Raw genomic sequence first — 21,902 nt, 5'->3', positions numbered from 1 at the left:
CTTGGCTCTGTTTGTCATTTGGCAGGCTCTGGACCATCTCTTCTATTGTCTTTTTCTACATATCTAGAGAGTTCAATTAAATATTAGTGCTTAATAAATACCAAATCAGATTGAACTTTGCTAAGGAAAGCAAACTTAGTTTGGAAGGGGTAGAATGTGGAATCTTACAAAGGAATTATTTCAAATCCAGTTGTACTCTACTAGTAAAAAGAAGAGGGCCCTAAATATATGAAATTTGGAAAATTTAAAATGAGAGTAAACAAAAATAAAGAAATCATGGCACTATATAGGGGGCCTGGATCAGGAACAGAATATCACAAATTTCTTTGGGCAAATTTGAATAATCTGAAGTTAAAGAGTTATGGGAAAGTACAATTTATCTTCTAAATAAGTCAATTTTGGGGCTGGAGAGATGGGTCAGTGGTTAAGAACACTGGTTGTTCTTGCAGAAGACCTGGGTTCAAATCCCAACATCCACATGGCAGCTAAAAACTGTCCATAACTCCAGTCCCAGGGGATCAGACAGCCTCCTCTGACCTCCATGGGCATTGCATGACACAGGTGCACTTACCTACATGCATACACATAAAATAAAAATAATAAATAAATTTTAAATAGGTCAATTCTGTTTTAACTCAGAAACTGAGTGCTGGAAATTGAACTCAGATCCTCTGCAAAAGCGGTCTGTACTCTTAACTGTTGAGTTATCTCTCCGGCCCCACTATATTTTTTATTTTGGTGCTAGGGAATCAATCCTGGGGCCTTGGGGATGCTAAAACCACTAATTATCTCTAAAGTAAAAATCATAATCACTTTTCCCTCTCTGCAATCAGTGAGCATTACTGGGTAATACATTTCCTAAATCTTTAAAAAACATTTGACATAAAGAAAGATACAGAGGTTAATTATAAGCAAAAGGTGATACTTACACAACAGGAAAAACTTTGGGGAATACAACACTGGCCTCTGCTAAGTATTCATAAAGAATTCGTTGATCAAATTCATCAGTTGTATATTTTACCAGTGTTGCCTGCCAAGATGCAAAAAATAAACATTTTAATTTTGTGGCTGAATTTTATATTTTGGTGAGAAGTAAAGATAGCTTTTTTTTTTTTTCACATTTGTAATATTTAAAGGCCTGGTAAGAGATTGAAATAAAATTTAAGGGAAAAGAAAAACCCCTCAAAAAGGGAAAATCCTTACCAGAACAGTAAGAAGCAGGGCTTGGATCTTTGGATCAGTGAGTACTTCTTCATCCAAAAGAACATTTGATTCAGACACTGAAACTTTACGTAAATGTGGGTGCTGTTGTGATGAGGAAATTCTTTGGGTCTCTACAGTAAGATATGAATTAACACAAGCAGCTATATTAACAGACCATTGATGGCCACTTTACCTAATGCATTTCAGTGTTACCTCTTAAATTCAACAGCTTTTCTTTTTTAAAAAATATTTTATTATTTTTATGTGTATGCATGTATTGCCTCCATGTAGGTTAAGTGCACCCATGTCGTGCAATGCCCGCAGAGGAGAGACGAGGTTGTTGGAGCCCTTGGAACTGGAGTTACAGGCAGTTGTTAGCTGCCATGTGGGTGCTGGGATTCAAACCCAGGTCTTCTGCAAGAACAACCAGTGTTCTTAACTGCTGAGCCATCTCTCCAGCCCCCCAACAGCTTTTCAAATAGACACTTTTCTTTATTTCCTTGGTTTATTTGCTTTTTTTTTGAGACAGGGTCTCCTTGTAGCCCCAGCTGGCCTGGAACTTACTACGTAGACCAGGCTAGCCTCAAACTCATAGAGATTTGCTTGCCTCTGCCTCCCAAGTGCTGGGACTAAAGGTGTGTGCCACCATGCCTGACAATTTCCTTGGTTTTTGAGACAGGGTCTCACTGTAGACCAAGTTGGCCTGGAGCTCACTATGTAGAGAGGCTGGCCTTAATCTCACAGAGATCTGCCTGCCTCCCAAGTGCTGAGATTAAAGGTGTGCAACACCACATCTGGGTCAAATAGATACTTTAAATACCAACATCAACATCATGAAGAACACAACACAATAGTCTGGCTAGTGATTAAAATGTGGTACTACTGTGTATATGATTCATTCTTACACAAATTTCAGGGTAACTGTCAGTTTAAGGGCTGGAGAGAGCTTATCTTTAGAAAAAGAACAAATGGTTCTATCTTGAATCCTAAAGACTCCAAGTCCTGGCTGGAAAGCAAGCAGGCCTTGCTGCACTCTTCCACTTGCTTTCAGTGATGGAGATTCATTATGGCTTTGTCTCTCACCCATCTCATAGTCAGTTTCTGCCACTCTCCTCATTTTGGGGGGTGTTGTGATCCCTGATTCCATTTCTTGTCTTTTAGGAGCCTTTGTATCTGATATCAAGTGATCAAAACTTTTCCTTGTTCCTATAAAACAAGTTACAGAAAATGAAAATTCATTAACCACAGTGTCTACGAAGAGTAATACTCTAAAAAGAAAATGTTCAGACATAAACTACTTAAGCTGTCACTTAAGGACCCAAAGCAAGCTCAAATATATACTTGGAACAAAGTTTCTCTCCTTTACTCTTCACTTTCCCAGTGAAGTGGTTTTGGTCCCACTGCTTTCCAGGAAAGGATGCTCCAAATGAAACTGAAATTACATTCACTACACTGCAGGCAAACCAGACACTGACAAGAAGTGTAACTACTGGTAATAAACACAAGGAGTAGACTTCATTCAGTAGAAAAGATCAACCATACCTGAACAGCCTCTTCAAGTCAAGAAATTCTGCTAGTGTCAACAGTTAGTCATTATAGATGAAGAATTTCCAAATATGGTAAACATTAAAGTTTGATTTTAAATTTTCAAGATATGCATGCCTGAAAGTACTAAAAATTAACACAAGGAAATGCTTCAAAACAGCAGGCTGTACTACTTCATACTTGGCTTTGAGGTTCTGTAATCATATACTACACTAATATTTAAAAGTCTTTCTCTTATTTTAAGTTCAAGTATTTTAAATGGATTATGTGAAACTTATATTTGTTCTTTACACTCAAAGAACTAAACCCTTGGAGCAATCCTAAGAAGCAATCTGGGGCTGAGTATGCAAGTGAGTAGTAGAGCACTTGCCTAGTAAGGACCTGGGTTTAATGCTCAGACACATACAGAAACACTAGGGGCTGGAGAGATGGCTCAGCAGTTAAGAACACTTGGCTGCTCTTACAGAGGACCTGGGTTTGATTCCCAGCACCCATATGGTAGCTAACAACCATCCATAACTCCAGTTCTAGGGGATCTGAAGTCCTCTTCTGACCTTTTTGGGCACTGCATGACACGGGTGCACTTACATGCAGGTAATACACTCATACACATAAAATAAATAAATAAATAAGTAAATATATATTTTTTCTTGTGTTATTCTTTTTGAGAAAGGGTCTCCTGTAGCCCCAACTGGTCTGGAATTCACTATGCAGACCGGGCTGGCCTTGAACTCAGTGCTGGGACTAAAGGCATGCACCACCATGCCAGGCATAAAATATTTTTTTAATAAAGAAACATACAGTTTGAATGCATATTTCAAGTGTATCTTTTTTTTTTTTTTTTTGGTCTTTTTGTGACAGGGTCTCCTGGTAGCCCCAGCTGGCCTGGAACTTGCCACATAGAGCAGGCTGGCCTCAATCTCACAGCAATCCACCTACCTCTATCTCCCGAGTGCTAAAATTAAAGCACAACACACTCAGCAAGTGTATCATCTTTGAAAAGCCAGAATTGAAGCCACTATAACAAAATCTGACAAGTGAACACTTGACAAATACAATGGTATGTTGACTTAATACACTAGTTCTAATAAATATTCACAAATCATAAATATCAAGGACAAAAAAATCTAGAAGAACCTAGACCAGTCTCTTCCTTTCATACAAATAGAAGCCAAGAGTGGTTAAATAATTAGTCTGAGGTCACATGGCCAGGGATCCTGTAGTAAACAGGCTGAAAATGCAGCTTTCCTGAAACCAACAGTGCTTTCTCTAAGTGCACAAGACCAGGCCTTCCTGATCACACATCACCTGCACTGATTGCTCCCACCCTTCTCGCCTTCATTTTTACCCTATTCTCTGTACTTTTTGCTGGGATCACCTTCTACTCCTACAGCTCAACTATCGATGGTCAAGTCTAACAATGCCACTGGTCATTTACTCCTTGGATACACTCCTGGATGCCTCAAAGAGATCTCAAATATCATATCAACTAATTTAAGTTTATTGTGTATTTTAAATATCTTAGTTCTGCCTTCTATGAATGGAATCACTATTTCAAGCCAGGTGTTTTTTGTTGTTGTTTTTGTTTTTTAATTTCAGACAGCATCTCAATCCTGTAGTCTAGGCTGTCCTCAAACTCATTGATCCTCTCGTTTCAAGTTCCTGATTGCAGAGGCTAACAGTGTGCCACCATGCCCTGATCCAGGTTTTCTCATTACATATTTTTCTGCCTTTAAAAAAAATTATTTTTATTTTATGTGTATTCGTGTATTGTCTGCATGTATGTAGACAATGTCATGTCATGCAATCCATGTCATGCAATGCCAGTGGAGGTCAGAAGAGGGTGACAGATCCCCTGCAACTGAAGTTATGGACAGTTGTTAGCTGCCATGTGGGTGCTAAGATTCGAACCCAGGTCTGCAAGAACAGCCAGTGCTCTTAACCGCTGAGCACAGGGTCTCCCTGTAGTCACAGCTGGCCTGGAACTCACTTTATAGATGGGATTAGAGGTCTGTGCCACCATCCCCATATTTTTGTGTCTTTTTGTTTTTAATATATATTATTATATTTTATTAACCTTGAAGTTACAATCCTCCTGCCTGTTCATCTCAAGTGCTGGGATTATAGGTATGTACCACCAAGCCCAGCTTGAATTGAGTTTCTCATAGACAACATACATTTGGGTCTTTAAATATTACAGTTATTTACTAATATACAAAAACATAAAAATCATACATATTAATGGGGTGCAGGTATATATGGTGTAATGTTTAAGTAGGGGTAAATATATATAACTTCAAATAGCCATCAGTTCTTTATGGTGAACACATGAAAAACCTGTCTTCTAGCTCTTGAACTGTATGGAAAACCATTGTTACCTACAGTTGCCCCACTGTGCATCAGCACACCAGAATTTCTTTCTCCTTAGAGAAAGATGGTCACCAGTCTCTAGTAACCATCAGTCTAGTCTCAGTATTTATGAGATCCACTACTCTATCTTCCACATTTGAGTGAGATCATGTGGTACTTATGCTTTTGTTCCTGGCTTATTTAATATAATCTCCAATTCCATCCATGTTGTCACAAATTACAAGATTTCACTTTTTTTTTTTAAATGCTACATAGCCCAGGCTAGCCTCAAACTTCAGATCCTCCTGCCTCGGCCTATCCTACCAGTATGTGTGATCACTACCGGTAAGATTTCACTTTTTATGGCTATTACTTTAAAGTATATCTGGATTAAAAACCATGTTTTCTTTATCCATTCATTAGTTGACTGACATTGAGGTTGCTTCCATTGCTTGGCTGTTGTGAATAGTCCTGCAGCATACATAGAGACAGAGAGTATAGAGATCCCTTCAACATACTGATTTGATTTTCTTGGTTATGTACTCAGCAGTGGGACTGTTGAGTAAATGTAATAGGTCCAGCCAAGGCTTTAAAAATGTATGTATGTATGTATGTATGTATGTATGTATGTATGTATTGTATGTATGTATGTATGTATAAATATTATATATGTATTTTTGAGACAAGGGGCCCTATGTAGCCCAGGCTGGCCTCAAGTATTCTATGGAGCCTTGGCTGGCCTCTTAACTAGTGATCTACCTGCTTCTGCCTCCTGAGTGTTGGGATCACAGGCAGCACCTAACCAGAGTTTGAAACCAGAAACTTCTGATATCCTTTACAGTCTTCTCTTTTCCCACTTGATTCAATCAGTTAGGTGCTAAATCTTGTGCATTCTTTGCAAATGTACCTCAACTTGATTCTTCTTTATCTTCTCAGAGGTCCTACCTGAGTTTAAGCTGGCACTTTTTTTTTTTTTTTTTGGCTTAGATTGCTATCAATCTCCTAAATGGTTCCCTTGAAAAAGATCTCTCTACACTGCTGCCAGAAACTTTCCAAAAAATAAAATCTGGCCTTGTTCTATTCCTATTAAAGATTTCTGTTGGATGTATGATAGGCTAAAACTCTTACCCTGGTATACAAAGTGTTTTACAATCGAGTTTTTGTTCTCCTCTATTCTCATTTTTTATGCTGCTTCTCCACAGGACTATGGTCCACTGCCAGGAGCTTTTCTAACTTCTTTATTCGGCTGCCCTTTCTCTCTTGAATGCGTGCCCTTCTTTATCCTGTGTCTGCTTACCTAGCATATATTAAATCTTTAAGACTTGGCTCAAGTGTCACCTCTTAATTTCCTAATTTCCCCAGATCCTCAGTTTACACATCAAAACATTATCACTTTAATGCCATCTGAAAGATATTACTGTCATCAGCTGATCTGAAGTCTCAGTCACCAAAGTTGAAGCCCTTTTTTGAAGGTCAGAGATCCTATCTTTTCCACCCAGAACATGGTCTGAATGAATTCAATACTGCATTTTCTTTGCGGTTAATTTTTTACTCAGAACTTCCTTGGCATGAAAAAAATCCATAATAACAAAACACAAAGTAACCAGGAAACTCCTAGAGATTACTGATGACAAAGGATTATCAGAAGGGAACTCAAATGAAAGGTAACAGACCTATGTAACAGTAACTGGTGTTTGGGATTTCTATTTCTTTCAAGGTTTACGAGAAGGCAATTTATGTTATACTTTGTTCACTAATTTCCCTATGAACACAAACATTTCCCCAATACTATTTCAAAATACTTAAGTATGTTTACATGGGCAAATGAAATCCACTTTCACATATCGATCACTGATTAAAGACCACCATATATTTGAGTAACAATTAAAATGCCAACCAATGGGTCATAAGAGCTGCATTGCTCCTGCTCCGTGTTGGGAGGTACGATCCATGAGGATTTTCCTTTGGGAATTCATTTTCAGTTACTGGAACAGGAAAGGGTCTCACAGCATTTTACATATATTTCTCATAGAGAAATGCTGATACAACTGAGCAGTGGTAAATGTCAAGAATAATATCTTGGCCAGCAAGATATCTCAGTGGGTAAAAGTGCTTGCTGTGTGGGCTGGACAACCTGAGTTGTTCAATCCCTGGAACCCACACAAAGGTGGAAGGTGAGAAATGACAGCACAAGGTTGTCCTCTGAACTACACAGACATAGATATAGAGAGAGCCACACAGATATACATACACAGTTTAAAAAAGAATTAGACCGGACATGGTGGCTCATGCTTTTGATGCCAGCACCCAGGCAGGCAAATCTCTGTGAGATGGAGGCTAACCTGGTCTACATAGTGAGTTCCAGGTCAGCTGGGGCTAGAGAAAGAAATCATATCTTCTTACAGTAATTGAAAAATAAAGTATCTTGCTTTTTTTTGTCTTTTCTAAGTAGACAAGATGAAACCATGGTGACTGGTTTCATACATATTGCCACGTTCTGCTTTCAAATGATAATTTATGGAGGTATCTCTTTATAGACCCTGTACAGCAATATTTCCTTTCTTCTCGGTATCTAAGGATACTCTTATTACTATTATCTGCTGCTAAAAACTAAAAGCCATAGTACTTCAGCAGAAAAAAACCCAAACGCAGAACAGAGCTGTCTCAATGTCCCATTCTCATTTCTCTATCTGAACAGATAAGGGTGCACTGAACAGACTCCCTTTAAAAATCCTAAAAACAGGAAATTTTGGTAATCCTAAACAGTTTAAAATAATTTTCCAAGATGGAAAGTAGCTGATCATTTTTTAGAGTAACAATAACTTAAAAATTTGTAAAATATTGAGGTAAACTAACCAAGCAACTTCTTTGTGTTGGCTTGAGAAGGCTGCCCCATGTCCAAGCTCATGGATTTTCTGGCTCGGGGACTGGTCTGGCCTACAGTTGGGTAGGTAGCTGCAAGGTACCCTTCTGACCCTTTGGGAGAGGACCATGGCTGATTCTCCTTTAGTGCCCTGAGAGAGTTAAACAAGAAAAATTAATTAAGAAGATAACAAATATAATCATTTGCTTATTCCTTATAGTTATCCTATTTCCCAATAATGACAATCAATTAGTTTGAAAATTGTACTTTAAAACTTAAAAAATATTTTATTATTTTTAATTTATGTGTATGAGTATATTGCCTACATGTATGTAAGTGTACCCATGTCTTGCGAAGTCCATGGAGGGCAGAAGAGCTGTGTCAAAGCCCCTAGAACTGGAGTTACAGATGGTTGTTAGCTGCCATGTAGATGCTGGAAACGGAACCTGGGTCCTCTGTAAGAACTGCCAGTGCTCTTAACTGCTGAGCCACCTCTCTAGTCCTGAAAATTGAACTTAAAGGGCTATAGACTACAAACTTTAAAGACAAAGGATTTATTTATTTATTTATATGTGTATGAATGTTTTTCCTGCATGTATGTGTGTATCACATGTGTACCTGGAGCCCACAGATGTCAAAAAGGGCATCTGATCCCATACAACTGGCGTTACAGTCATGAGCTGCTAATCCTGGTCCTCTGCAAGAGTGAGAAGTGTTCTTAACCACTGAGTCATTTCTCCAGCCCCGTTTTTGTTTTTAAGACAGGTTCTCACTAATTTGCCAAGGCTTGCCTAGAATTTGCTATAAAGTCCAAGCTGGTCTTGAACTGGTCCTCCTACCTTAGTCTCTGGAGTACTAGTAGCATTATAGGACTGTACCTGGCTCTTAGGGTACAAACTCCTAATATATCCTTACAAGGCAAATGAACCTAGGCCTCTGTAAGAGCAGCCAGTGCTCTTAACTGCTGAGCCATCTCTCCAACCTCATAACACTGAATTATTTATTAATGGACTGACTGATTGAGACAGGGCCTCATGTATACCAGGCTGATCTTGAACTTGCTATATAACCAAGGGCATTTAACTTCTGATTCTCTTGCTTCCAACTCCCCAGTGCTGAGATTACAGCTTTCTGTAGTACTAGGGATCAACCCCAGAGCCTTATGGATATTAGAAAGGCACTCTACCAACTGAGCTACATCTCTAGCCCCCATCCCTTTTATTTATTTATTTTTTGTATGTGTGCTTGTGTGTCTTTTTGACACAGGGTCTCTCTGTAGCCACAGTTAGCCTAGAACTCACTATGTAGACCAGACTGGCCTCCATCTCACAGAGATCTGCCTGCCTCTGCCTCTGGAGCACTGTGTATCACCTGCCCAGCTTATTCTGTTTTGTTTTAAATATTTTATTAAGTGCACCCATGTCATACAATGCTTGCAGAGGACATTGCGTCAGATGTCCTGGAAGTGGAGTTAAGGGAGGTTGTTAGCCACCATGTGGGTGCTGGGATTTCAATTCCAGTCTTCTGCAAAAGCAGTTAGTGGTCTTAACCATTGAGCCATCTCTCCAGCCCCTTATTTTGTGTGTATGTGTATGTGTTTTATTTGAAGACAGGGTTTCATGCAGCCTCGGCTGGCCTCAAAGTTGCTATGTAGCCAATGATGACCTTGAACTTCTGATCCTCCTGCCTCCATCTCCTAAATGTTAGGATTATAGGCATCTACTATCTCACCTGGCCCTAACTATTAAATCTGACAAGTACAAATTGTATATATTTACTGTGCATAACATTTTGAAATATGTACATGGGTGGAATGCTTAAAATATGTTAACATAGCACATGTATTACCCTACATGTTCATTATTTAGTATGGTGAGAACACTTAAAATCTCCCATCGTAACAATTTTCAAGTATATAATAAATACACAGTTATTAACTGTGTGTTGAATAATAGATCTCTTGAACTTACTATACTGAATTTTATAATCGGGGAAAATAAAGTCTAAAATAGGCAACTGTACTACTGGTTTAAAAACCAATTAACATTAAGTGTACCTGAGCTTAGACAAACTCACTTATCCTGTCTGTATAAAAAGGAGGAGGCTTGGGGCTGGAGAGATGGCTCAGCGGTTAAGAGCACTGACTGCTCTTGCAGAGGACCCACGTTCAATTCCCAGCGCCCACATGGTGGCTACAAACTGTCCTTAACTCCAGTTCCAGGGGATCCGATGCCCTCTTCTGACCTCCACGGCATTGTACAACATGGGTGCGTTCACATACATGCAGGCGATACACTCATATACATAAAATAAAAATAATATTAAAAAAAAAAGAAAAAAGAAAAAAAGGAGAAGGCTCAAAGAAATACACTCATGGGAGTGCCCGAAGGCTGAACACTGTCTTTCTGGAAAGCTTCCTTCCAAACATTGTTAAAGTCTCAGTGAGGTGCTGTGGAGAACTTTTTACATTAAAAAAGCAGGATGTTAAGAAGTTTAATGATAGGAAATCTCAGAGGATTACTTTTTCTATTTTATACTGTATCTAAACCTTTAAATTATTGTTGCTGTTATTATTGTTATTATTATTGGCTCTTTGAGTCAGGGTCTTACTTTGTAACTCTGGCTGGCCTTGAACTTGTTATGTAGACTAGGCTGGCCTTGAGATTCACCTGTCTCTGCCTCCCAAATGCTGCAATCATAAAGAGATGTGCTATGAGTGCTAACTGACAGGTTTTTAAGGTCAGTGATAAGGGCATCCTCATGTTTTTGTGAGTTTTTGTTTTGTTTGAGACAGACTCTCCCTGTAACCACAGCTCGCCTGGAATTTATTGTGTAGATCAGGATGGCCTCCATCTCACAGAGCTCTGCCTACCTCTGAGATTAAAGGTGCGTACCACCACACCTGGCTTGAATGCTCCAGTTTTTACCAGTCTATATCACTTAGTTTTTATCCTTAGGCATGCAATGCAATGTTCCTTGTATTTCACATCAGTTTTTGCCCCAGGTCCCTTTCTGTAACAAAAACCTTCAAGGCAATCTCTTTTCATTATTCAAGTGGTTTGTGCATATTTATAGAATATGCATATTTATAGAATAAGTTTTGATATACATTCTTCCTAGAGGATCTGTAGATTCCTTTCTATTACCTTGTAGATTACTTTGTTGTTAGACCCCATTAGCATGGAAAGTTGAAAACTCAGTATAATAATGTAATGATGAGACCATGTGCACATACCTATAGCTAGGGTCACTGTGATGGATGGGATATATATCCATAGGAACATTTTCCATTGAAATATCAGTAAGAAGAAGGGACTTCCTATGCTTGAGGCTGCAGCGACTTCGGACCTCTTCAGACACTGTGAGTAGAGCTAACAGGAAAAAGAAAACAGCTTAAAAACTTTAACAAACACAGTGTGACCTAAAACAGGATCCATTTCTTCTAATCTTCTTAAGAAGATATTAGTACTAAATGTGCATATAAAAAGCTCTGGGAGGGGCTGGAGAGATGGCTCAGCGGTTAAGAACACTGACCATTCTTGCAAAAGACCCAGGTTCGAATCTGAGCACCCACATGGCAGCTAACAACAGTCTGTAACTTCAGTTCCAGGGGATCCGACAGCCTCTTCTGTCCTCCGCAGGCATTGCACGACACAGGTGCATTTATCTACATGCAGGCAGTACACTCATGCACATTAAAAAAAAAAAGAAAGAAAAAAAAAAAAGCTCTGGGAGCTGGGTGTGGTGGCTCACGCCTTTAATCCCAGCACTCGGGAAGCAGAGGCAGGCAGATCCCTGTGAGTTCAAGGCCAGTCTGGTCTACATAGTGAGTTCCAGGTCAGCTGGGGCTACAGGGAGACCCTGTCTCAAAAAGACAAAAAAAAAAAAAAATAAAATAAAAAATAAAATAAATAAATAAATTAAAAAAAATAAATAAAAAGCAGCTCTGGGGAGTGTGAGGCTGTAGTGTAGAGACAGTCAGGACAGACAGCGTTAAGAGTTTATAGTCTACTTTGGAAGATTGTACGTAAACATGAAGTTACACTAAGACATCTAATAAGCACCTTACTTTCTCAAGTGCTTGAGTGCATATTTGGTCTCAATAATCACAAAGAAAGGCAGGACAGGTATTATGAAGTTCACTGAGGAAAAAGATTTGGCATGTAAAATGATTTGTTCAAGGTTACACGCTAGAAACAAAAATGATGCCAGAAGATGGAAATCTACAAAATGAGAATCAGCACTTTCCATCAAGCAGCTACACTCAAAGCTGTACTGAGTAGAGTGCAGTAGAGAAATATCAGGGAGACAAGTGGAGGTGTTCAGTGGCATGTGGGGATGGGACAGACCTTAAGAGAAGCCCCTGTACCTGACAGCAATTAGAGTGGCTTAAATAGCCTGCCCATTTGGAAAGGCAAAAGAAAATGAGGCTTATGAAATTTAGATAAGGGCAGAATAGAAAGAAGGCCATGAGGGCCCAGGATGAGCGGCTGAGACAAAAAGACTTCAGGGCAAACGAGGGGAGCCCCTGCAGCTTCCTGAACAAGAGATGACAAAGGGACACACTTCACATTTTAATGCAAATTCTTTTATAAAAATGTTTCGGCAAAACCTTCAACATTCTGAAACCAGTAAAGGACTGGACTATGAATGCTGTGCTTTGCCAAGTCACCAGCTGAAAGATCCTGAGCTAGAGATGGATATTTTCTGGTGATTCTAAGACACAGATTAATTTTGTTTCTTTTGTGTTTTTACCTGCTAAGTAAGCCACACTCTGCGTATTCACCTCAAATTTGTCACAATTTCTGTGCTTGTTAACCAGCGTTAGCAGTGTATGCAAAATTCGGACAGTTCTTGCAACAATGGCAGGTGAAGGATGCCTGTACCCTATAAAAAAATAAAAACAAGTTCATTTAGTCTAGGAACAAGTATTTGAGTTCTTATACTGTGATGAACAACTGGAGCTCTAACACATCACTACATGCCGTTCTGGCCAGACTGCCCCACATTAATAAATCATGGCTACAAAGCTGTGCAGTCAGCCATGAGCAGTTAAAGCCAGATGAGTGTGAATTAGCATTGAGGTCAGGCTGGAGATGACTGGCTATAAAAAGTAGCACAGAAACCTGGAGACATGAGAACCAGAATGATGAAGTTCTATGGTACACAATACAGCACTGATCTAGAACATGCTAGAAAGAATATCGTATCTGAACTTTAGTGCTTACTAAACTGAAAACTTCCCTTTTCCTTTGGTAATGATGGAGACTGAACCTAAACGTGTGCATTTTAGGCAAATGCTCTACAACCAAGGTACATCCCTAGCTGTGATTAAATCTGCACAGTAACATTTTTTAAATTTTTATTTTTATTTTATGTGTATGAGTGTATTGCCTGCATGAATCCAAGTGCACCTGTGTTGTGCAATGCCCTTGGAGGTCAGAAGAGGGCGTCGGATCTCCTGGAACTGGACTTACAGATGGTTGTTAGTTGCCATGTGGGTGCTGGGAATCAAACCCAGATCCTCTACAAGAGTAGTCAGTGCTCTTAACCACTGAGCCATCTCTCCAGCTCCTAACATTTTCTAATGTATATAATGAAACAACATAAATGTGTAGTGTACTGTTAACTAATGACACAGCAATTCAAGTTCTCAGTACTGAGGAATTTTACAATAATCAAATATTTTGCTCTTTTAACAACATCTGACATGGGTATTAGGTTCTGTTCAAATGTGTATTAAAACAACTCAGATAAGTATAGTTTGCATTTTATTTTATATTTTTTTGGTCTTTTTTGAGACAGGGTTTCCATGTAGCCACAGCTGTCCTGGAACTCACTATGTAGACCAGGCTGGCCAAGCGCTGGGATTAAAGGTGTGCACTACCACGCCCAGCTATAGTTTGCATTTTAAAGTAAAGCATATGGGTATATTTTACTTTACTACTACTTTTACTTTACTACTACTACTACTTCAATTTATTTCAAGTAATTATTACTAGTTATTCCTGGCTTCTTGATTTTACTTCAAAAAGAAAAAAAAAAAAAAATCCTGACATCAGGTCTCTTTACCTTTGTTTTGTTTTTGAGAGCTTTGTTTATTTGTTTGAGACAGGGTCTCCCTGTAGTCCCAGCCAAACCCAGGCTAGCCTCAATCTCACAGAGATCTACCTGCCTCTAGCTCCTGAGTGCTGGGATTAAAGGTATATGCAACCATACCCTCTTTACCTTTTAAGAGGTGCCCCACTAGTGCAAAGTTAAAGTTAGAGTTGAAATTGAGGCCAACAAAATGATCCATTTGCTTGCAGTGCCATTCCAGAGGACTCCGGATTGCCATAAACACTTCTTCTGGACTCTATTAAAAACAATCATGAGATAGTTGATGGAAGTCATATGTCTTCTTTTTCATTTTGTAGTACTTGAATCCAAACCCTACAGAGCTATTTATATTGCTAGCCCAGACACTTGGTTTAAAAGATTACTTTTCTGTTTGTGAGGAACGGCTATGACATGGTAATTCTTTCAGTTTGAGAGAAATTATTGTCAGACTACAGAAACTCACAAAAGAATGCCAACTTAGTCTGGTTTCTATTGCTGTGATAAGACACTGACCAAAACTTAGGGGAGGAAAGGGTTTATTTGGTTTAATAGTCACAGTTCATTATCAAGGGAAACCAAGGCAGGAGCTCAGACAGGAGCCTGGAGGCAGGAACTGAAGCAGAGAGCATGGAGGAGAGCTGTTTATTGGCTGGCTCCATACCTTTCTATATATAGTCCAGGAACAGCACTGCCCACAGTGGGCTGGGCCCCCCACATCAATTAAGAAAATACTTCACAGGCATGACCATAGGCCAATCTGATGGAGTCAGTTCCTCAACTGAAGATCCCCCTTCCCAGGTGACTCTAGTTTGTGTCATGCTGACAAAACCCAAACCAGCACAAGCACTTAAGATACTAGAAATTAATTAGTGCAAGATAAAAGGATAAAGAGAAAAAAAATGATAGAAAATTGAAATTGCTTTGATTTATAATACATAGTGTGTGTGTGTGTGTGTGTGTGTGTGTGTGTGTTACTGGGGATTAAACCTAGGACTTTACGCATGGAGGGGGGGCAAGCACTCTACCACTGAGCTATATTCCCAGCCCTACAATACATTTAAAACTTTTGTTTATTATTATTATTTTTTGTATGAGTGTATTGCCTGCATGTGTGTAAGTACACCTGTATCATGCAATGCCCTTGGAGGTCAGAAGTGGGTGTCAGTTCCCCTGGAACTGATGGAGTTACAGATGGTTGTTAGCCTCCATGTTGGTGCTGGGAACCACACCTGGGTCCTCTGCAAGAGTAGCTAGTGCTCTTAAATGCTGAGTCATCTTTCTAGGCCTCAATACATAATTTTTGACTACTTTTTTATTTTTGGTTTGGGTCTCATCTATCTCAGGCTGGCCTTGAATTTGCTATGTAGCCAAAGCTGGCTAACTCCTGATCCTTCTGCCTCTACTTCTCAAGTACTAAGATAATAGCCATGAACCACTAAGCCCAGCTTCTGATATCTTTTTTTTTTTTTTTTAAATAATGTGTATGTGTGTACTGCCTGCATGTAGGTAAGTGCACCCGTGTAGTGCAATGCCTGCATGTCGGAGTCCCCTGAACTGGAGTTACCAACAGTTGTTAGCTGCCATGTGGATGCTAGGATTTGAAGCTGGGTCTTCTGCAAGAACAGCCAGTGTTCTTAGCCGCTGAGCCATCTCTCCAGCCCTACTACTTCTGATTTCTAATTGTTACCATGCTCACATAGGACTCACTGTGTTGCCTAGGCTTTAGCCTCTCAAGCAGTAGGACCTACAGGCATGTACTATCAACCCTATTCTATCATCCCAGAGTTTACTCTGGTAATCTTAGCAAAGCTTTCAAATTTTGACACATAGTATCCTAGGTCCCTGGAGTCAAGATCAGTCATTCCATCTGTGCTGCTCCACAGTGAAAATGGTAAGATAGGAGCCAATGAGATAGCTCGATGGGTAAGAACACTTCCTACCAAGCCTGACCACCTGAGTTCTATCCCTACTACTGGTAGAAGGACAGAACTACATGGTAGAAGGAGAGAACCAAGTCCTACAAGTTGTCCTCTAACCACACACATGCACTGTAGCATGTGCTCCCCCAACAAAATATATAAATAAATGTAAAAAAAAAAAAAAAGGCCAGGCAGGTACTTTCTAAGATACCTATGTTATTTGCAAATTCTCTTAACATACAAATAGCCAATAGCTAGCCACCACTCTGAACTGCCATTATTGTTCCAAGACAACTCCAGAACAGAGCAATGAAGTTGGAAAAGGGAGGTCTAGTTCCAAATCAGATGTGTGAACATGGACAAGGTACTTCTTTATTCCTTTCCATGTTGTAGAGCAGAGGGCTGACTGACAACTTCAAGATATCTTTGACCTTTAAGAAGTTGTTTCCATACTTCCTAGACCTCTAACTATTTTGCATCTATACCACATTATGTACACTAAACAAATACTGTTTAGACCAGGTATCCTCACACAAAAACCATGGTCTCTCTTTTTCCCCAGAGCTCAGTTAATTTTATTTCAAGGAAATTTCTCTCCCCTCCCTCCCTCTTTACCTCCCTCCTTCTCCATCTTCAAAAAAACCAAACCAAAACAACAACAAAACAACTTCAACCTATTTTTTTTTCCCTCCAAAACAAAAGGAACAAAAATCTGTACTGTTTCTTATTTTTTTTTTTCCTAGACAGGGTCTCACTGTGTCACCCTGGTTGACCTAGAACTGGACATATAAACTAGGCTGGCCCTGAATTTAGAGATCTGTCTGCCTCTGCCTTCCTGATTAAAGGTATGTATAACCACACCCAGACCACATTTTATATTTCTTTGTGCACACATGTGCAAAACAGACAGACAGATAGACAGACACTACACACATACTTCTACCCTCTGGGTTCCAGGTCATCAGGCTTGGCAGGAAGCACTTCTGCCTGCTTGAGCCATCTTGCTGGCCCAATTACTGTCTTATTCTCTCCTCTATACTCTGAATCAAAATCCAACCCCTACCAAGGTCGGGGAAGTGCCAATAGTATATTTTAAAGGAAGACTAGGCAGAAGGGGAAAAATAGTAAACTCAAGTACCTAAAACTTCTACTTAGATTCTCCAACTTCCTAACCTGCTACTAATATACAGATTTCTCATTAAGTACAATTGTTCAATAAAAATAAGCTTATTTTTAGAATATTTCCTCATTTATGAAGCTGGGAGGGAGAATGCGAGCCTTTACTTGGGGTTATGAAAATGAGCAGTAGCAAATGTGCAGTGCTTAGCACAGGGCCTGCTGTGGTAGCTATTCCTGTGGCTCAGAATTACCTATTCTTTGTCTGCTTATATTAGCTTGCTATTTTTATGTAGCAAATATGTATTAAAGTTTAAATGGTTTTTAATGAGCTGCTAAGGAACTATGCTCAGAATAAAATGCATTAACAGTCCTCATATTTAAATTATGGACCTCCTTTGATTTTAAAAGAACCACAGTCAGAAAAGGAAAACTAAGCGTGAGTAATCTAGGAACTCCCAAGGAGAGCTTGCTGACCTTGTCATTGAAGATCCGCAGACTATCCAATGTGTGCAGGTTTTGTTCCAGAAGTGCAGTGCCTGCTGAATACAAGTTGACTTCGTCCAGCTGCAGCACAGCCACGGCAACCCAAAAGAGGGCTTTGTGCAGCGGAGAGTCCTGGCAAAGGAGACATCTCCATGTTAGTGAGGTGAACCAGGAAACGATGCCTTCCATGTACACCGCCACATAAACAAAGCATGTTACCTCACCAAATCACCTGTGCTTTCTCTCCTTTGGGAAATGTGGACAAACAGCTAAGTACTTGATCCTTTCCATGTGCATAACTAAAAACAGTTAATTGGGTTGAAAGCATCTTCTCTGATTTCTTCCCATTCTAGATGTCTAATTCCAAAAGTCGCCAACTTTTGCTGATTCTTCTACAATGGTCTCTTTTACAGCTGCCATTTCTTTCTTCTGACTACAGACATGGTCCCAGGCCAACTTTCCTTCCTCTAAATGTGGAGCCTTCCTGCCTGCAGTTCTACCCTTCTCTAACCTACTATGCACCCTGAACCACCCAAATCCTGCTTTCATCATGCTGTTTGCTAGGAAATGGTACATTTCTAAACTCCTTTCTGAAGAACATTGAATGTTAGATTAATTCAACAATCTTCACAAGCTTCCCTATCACAACTCTTTGGGAAATTTTATCTATTACTATTAGAATGGTCTATCCGCCATCCTACCATCCCACTTGTATCTAATTTGAGTGACACTCCATCCTTTTCACTTCTGGTCACTTTTATTAGTACAGCATTTTTATTCATTCATTTCTTCCCTCCCTTCTCCCTCCCTCTCCCCCTCTCTTGATGGAGATTGCATCCAGGGCCTTGCATATGCTAGGCAAATGCTGTATCCCTGGCTTACAACCCTAGCCCAGCATGCAAACTCTTCTGATGATCTTCCTGGTGTTATATTTTCCCATGGTAATGACATTTAAGTAGTATTTGACTTAATTTATTTGTTACTCCTGAACCTTCATACACACCCCAGATATAAGCTGCAAGGGGATAGAACATTTGTCTGGATTTGTTTAGTATTTATATATCTCTGAGCACCTAAGACACGATGAGGAACACAGAAGATGCTCAATTAATACTTATTAGATTAAAAAATTAAGAATTGATATCCATCTTTCTTTTCGTACTAAGGAGAAAAGATTACAAGCACTGAGAACACATGCTCCATACTTGTTCTTTCTCTATTTTAAAGAATTAAACTTTACAAGTTCCACTTTACCTATAGCTTATTTATAACCTCTTCTCAATCCATCTTATTTTCTAAACTCCCTACAAAAGAACACATAGTATCAATACCCACAATGAATAAATTCATGCTCTATACAATAATTACCTTATTAAGAAGTGGTTGTAATTTTGTTAGTGCTATTACTGTAGCTTCTATCAGAACTTGGCTGTTGTAAGTGTCAGGTCCTTTTAAGCAACTTTCAAGTGCCTTTCGGGGAAACAGAATTCTTTATTTTACTTTTAATTAAAATAAAACATTAACTCCTAAAATGAACCTCATATTCAGTTGAGAAACATTTACTTACTTGACAATTTCTAACATAATGATGATCATTGTATATTTAGTTTTTTGTTTTTTTGTTTTTGTCTTTTTGAGACATGGTCCCCCTGTATAGCCTCAGCTAGGCTGGAACTTGCTATGTAGACTAGGGTGGCCTGGAACACACAAAGATTCGCTGTCTCTGCCTCCCAAGTGCTGGGATTAAAGGTGTGTGTGACCACACCCGGCCCTAGTTTCTTAACTTAAAACTATTTCTATATTATACTCTAAGTCAGACATTATTATGCTAATTACAAATTATATAGCTTTTTTTTTTTTTTTTTTTTGTCTTAGGATGTCCCTGTAGCCCCAGCTGGCCTTGAACTCACAGAGATCCACCTGCTTCTGTCTCCCAAGTTCTGGGAGCCTCTGCCTTCCAAGTGCTGGGATTAAAGGCATGCGCCACCACGCCCAGCAAATACTTTTTTTAAAAGATGTTTAAAGGTTTAACAAACAGTACATTTAAAAAATGTTTTTTTTTAAAATGACGATATGATTTGTAACCTCGGAACCACAAATATTTGGGAGAAGACAGGAATAAGTACCTTGCTAAGAATGCGGATGATCTGCTTTATCTGCCCGTGAGACACACGTTTGCTGATACAGCCAAAGACCACAAGAGCTCTTGGCTGCAAGGATGGGTTGTACTGAAATGCAAATCTGCAATTAAAAGAGTCAAAGAACTTGTGAAAACCTTCATGCTTATACATACATACACACATACAGTAATAGTTATCTTTTCAACAATATACATACCTTAGCTCATGCCTTTAATCCCAGCACTTGAGAGGCAGAGGCAGGTGGATCTCTGTGAGTTCAAGGCCAGCCTGGTCTACATAGCAAGTTCCAGGCCAGCTGGAACTATAGGGAGACCCTGTCTCAAAAAACACCAAAAAAAGCTGGGCGTGGTGACGCATGCCTTTAATCCCAGCACTCGGGAGGCAGAGGCAGGTAGATCTTTCTGAGTTCAAGGCCAGCCTGGTCTACATAGTGAGTTCCAGGACAGCTGGGGCTACAAGGGACCCTGTCTCAAAAAGACAAAAAACAAAAACAAACAAAAAAACCCCCAATATACCTTTACAATTTATGCTTAATTTAGGACATACCTTTGTGCTAGTTCTGTCCACTGATCCAGCCACTTGCATGTTGGAATATCTCTCATACATGCCTGAAAAACAGGATACTCTGAATATATATGTGTGCATATATGTTTTTAGAAGGTTAGCATTTATCATATCATTAAATGACATTTGCTATCAACAACACATTCCAAAGAAATGTCTTAAGTATTATGTGTAAAATAGCAGAATAAACCAGTATTTCTTTTGTACATTATAGATTTTAAAAAATGGTTTAAATTTAGTTTCTTATCATTTTTCCTTATGTACCTCCATGATCTCCAACAAAGCTTCTGTGACTGTTTCCAAGGATGTCAAAGCAAAAGTCTCCCTCTCATAAGAGCCAGGGGAGAATGATCTGTCCCTGTAACTGGAACGGAAGGCAATGACAGCAGCTGACTTAACTTTGCTAATGCCAAACAGCAAATAAAATTTAGGTAATGAGAATTCTGTTAAACTGAGCCTTAAAACTTGCTTGGTCTCTTCTGGAAAAGAAAAAGGGAAAAACAAAAGCAATGATGATATTAATATTTTAATTCTAAAGTGCCATCTTTAATTTTGAATTTAGAAAATTTGAGTATCATATAAAAATCACACAAGCCTAAATCAAATTTCTAGATGCGTTATACTGATGGTTATGTAGCCATAAATGAGCACTTGTAAATGCAACATTATCGACTTACAATGAGTTTTCAGTTTATGTGATAATTACAAGTGTCTGCATGACAGACATGGAAAACCTTTATTACGACTTAATATGCCATGGAAGTCATTTTTATTCTTTCTTTTTTTTTTGGTCTTTTTGAGACAGGGTCTCCCTGTAAGCCCCAGATGTCCTGGAACTCACTATGCAGACCAGGCTGGCATTGAACTCACAGAGCTCCGCCTGCCTCTGCCTCCCGAGTGCTGGGATTAAAGGCATGCGCCACCACACCCGGTTCTTTCTCCTTTTTTGATAAAGCTTCAATGCATTACTTTTAGGCCTACATTAGCACCCTGGTACACAGATACCATCATAGTTAGAAATCTACAGCAGTCAGGTGAAGTAGAGAAAAGAACGAAGGAAAAGATTACCTTCCAGGAACTTACCGCTAAAATGAAGCTGTGAACAAGTACACAGAGAATGAATGATATTAATGACCAATCCATGTGTGGAAGCTCGGAGGGACAAGGGACCTGTGGCTACTAAGAAAGTGACAACATGGAAGAGGTAGGGGAGATGAGCTGCCACATCAAGAGAATTGTTGAAGGACAGCATCAGCATGTAACGGGCTAAAATAGCAATGTCATCCCACATGAGATGTTGTTCTAAGGTTGGAGTTGGAGATAAGCATGTCTTGTCAATTATTTTACACATCCTTCCAATAACCTGCAAAGAAAAAGAATTTTTAAAAACAGCAGACTAAAAGTTGTATCATCAAAAATGTCAGTGCTGGCAAGATGGCTCAGCAGGGAAAGGCACCGGCCATCAAGCTGATGACCTAGGTTCATCTCAGGGCCCACACACTGCAAGGAGAGAACTGACCCCTATACATTGTCCTCTGACTTCCACATGCATGCCATGGTACATATGTACACACATAAGCGCACACACATACACTTAAATAAATTCAAATAAAAATT

At 39.4% G+C, this 21,902-nt stretch overlaps 1 protein-coding gene across 4 annotated transcripts in view; it reads right to left on the bottom strand.

Annotated features, from left to right (window-relative positions):
* Positions 1-21,902, bottom strand: part of Nf1 (neurofibromin 1) — a 314,026-nt gene that overhangs the window by 17,040 nt on the left and 275,084 nt on the right. For all 4 annotated transcript variants that reach the window (XM_029557899.1, XM_029557898.1, XM_008821611.3 and 1 more), the window contains 13 exons: positions 21,369-21,648; positions 20,550-20,764; positions 20,268-20,329; positions 19,707-19,821; positions 18,949-19,050; positions 17,572-17,712; positions 14,189-14,315; positions 12,716-12,847; positions 11,196-11,331; positions 7,954-8,111; positions 2,287-2,409; positions 1,204-1,334; positions 930-1,030 (listed from right to left, as the gene is read on the bottom strand). In XM_029557899.1, the coding sequence (XP_029413759.1) occupies positions 930-1,030; positions 1,204-1,334; positions 2,287-2,409; positions 7,954-8,111; positions 11,196-11,331; positions 12,716-12,847; positions 14,189-14,315; positions 17,572-17,712; positions 18,949-19,050; positions 19,707-19,821; positions 20,268-20,329; positions 20,550-20,764; positions 21,369-21,648 (1,823 nt within the window). The remainder of the gene's footprint in view (positions 1-929; positions 1,031-1,203; positions 1,335-2,286; positions 2,410-7,953; positions 8,112-11,195; positions 11,332-12,715; positions 12,848-14,188; positions 14,316-17,571; positions 17,713-18,948; positions 19,051-19,706; positions 19,822-20,267; positions 20,330-20,549; positions 20,765-21,368; positions 21,649-21,902) is intronic.

The sequence above is a fragment of the Nannospalax galili genome, unplaced genomic scaffold (genome assembly GCF_000622305.1).
Source record: "Nannospalax galili isolate Female #2095 unplaced genomic scaffold, S.galili_v1.0 scaffold8, whole genome shotgun sequence".
Lineage (NCBI taxonomy): Eukaryota > Metazoa > Chordata > Mammalia > Rodentia > Spalacidae > Nannospalax > Nannospalax galili.
The sequence above is the reverse complement of the archived record's forward strand: the minus strand, read 5'-3'. Positions and strand labels throughout refer to the sequence as shown.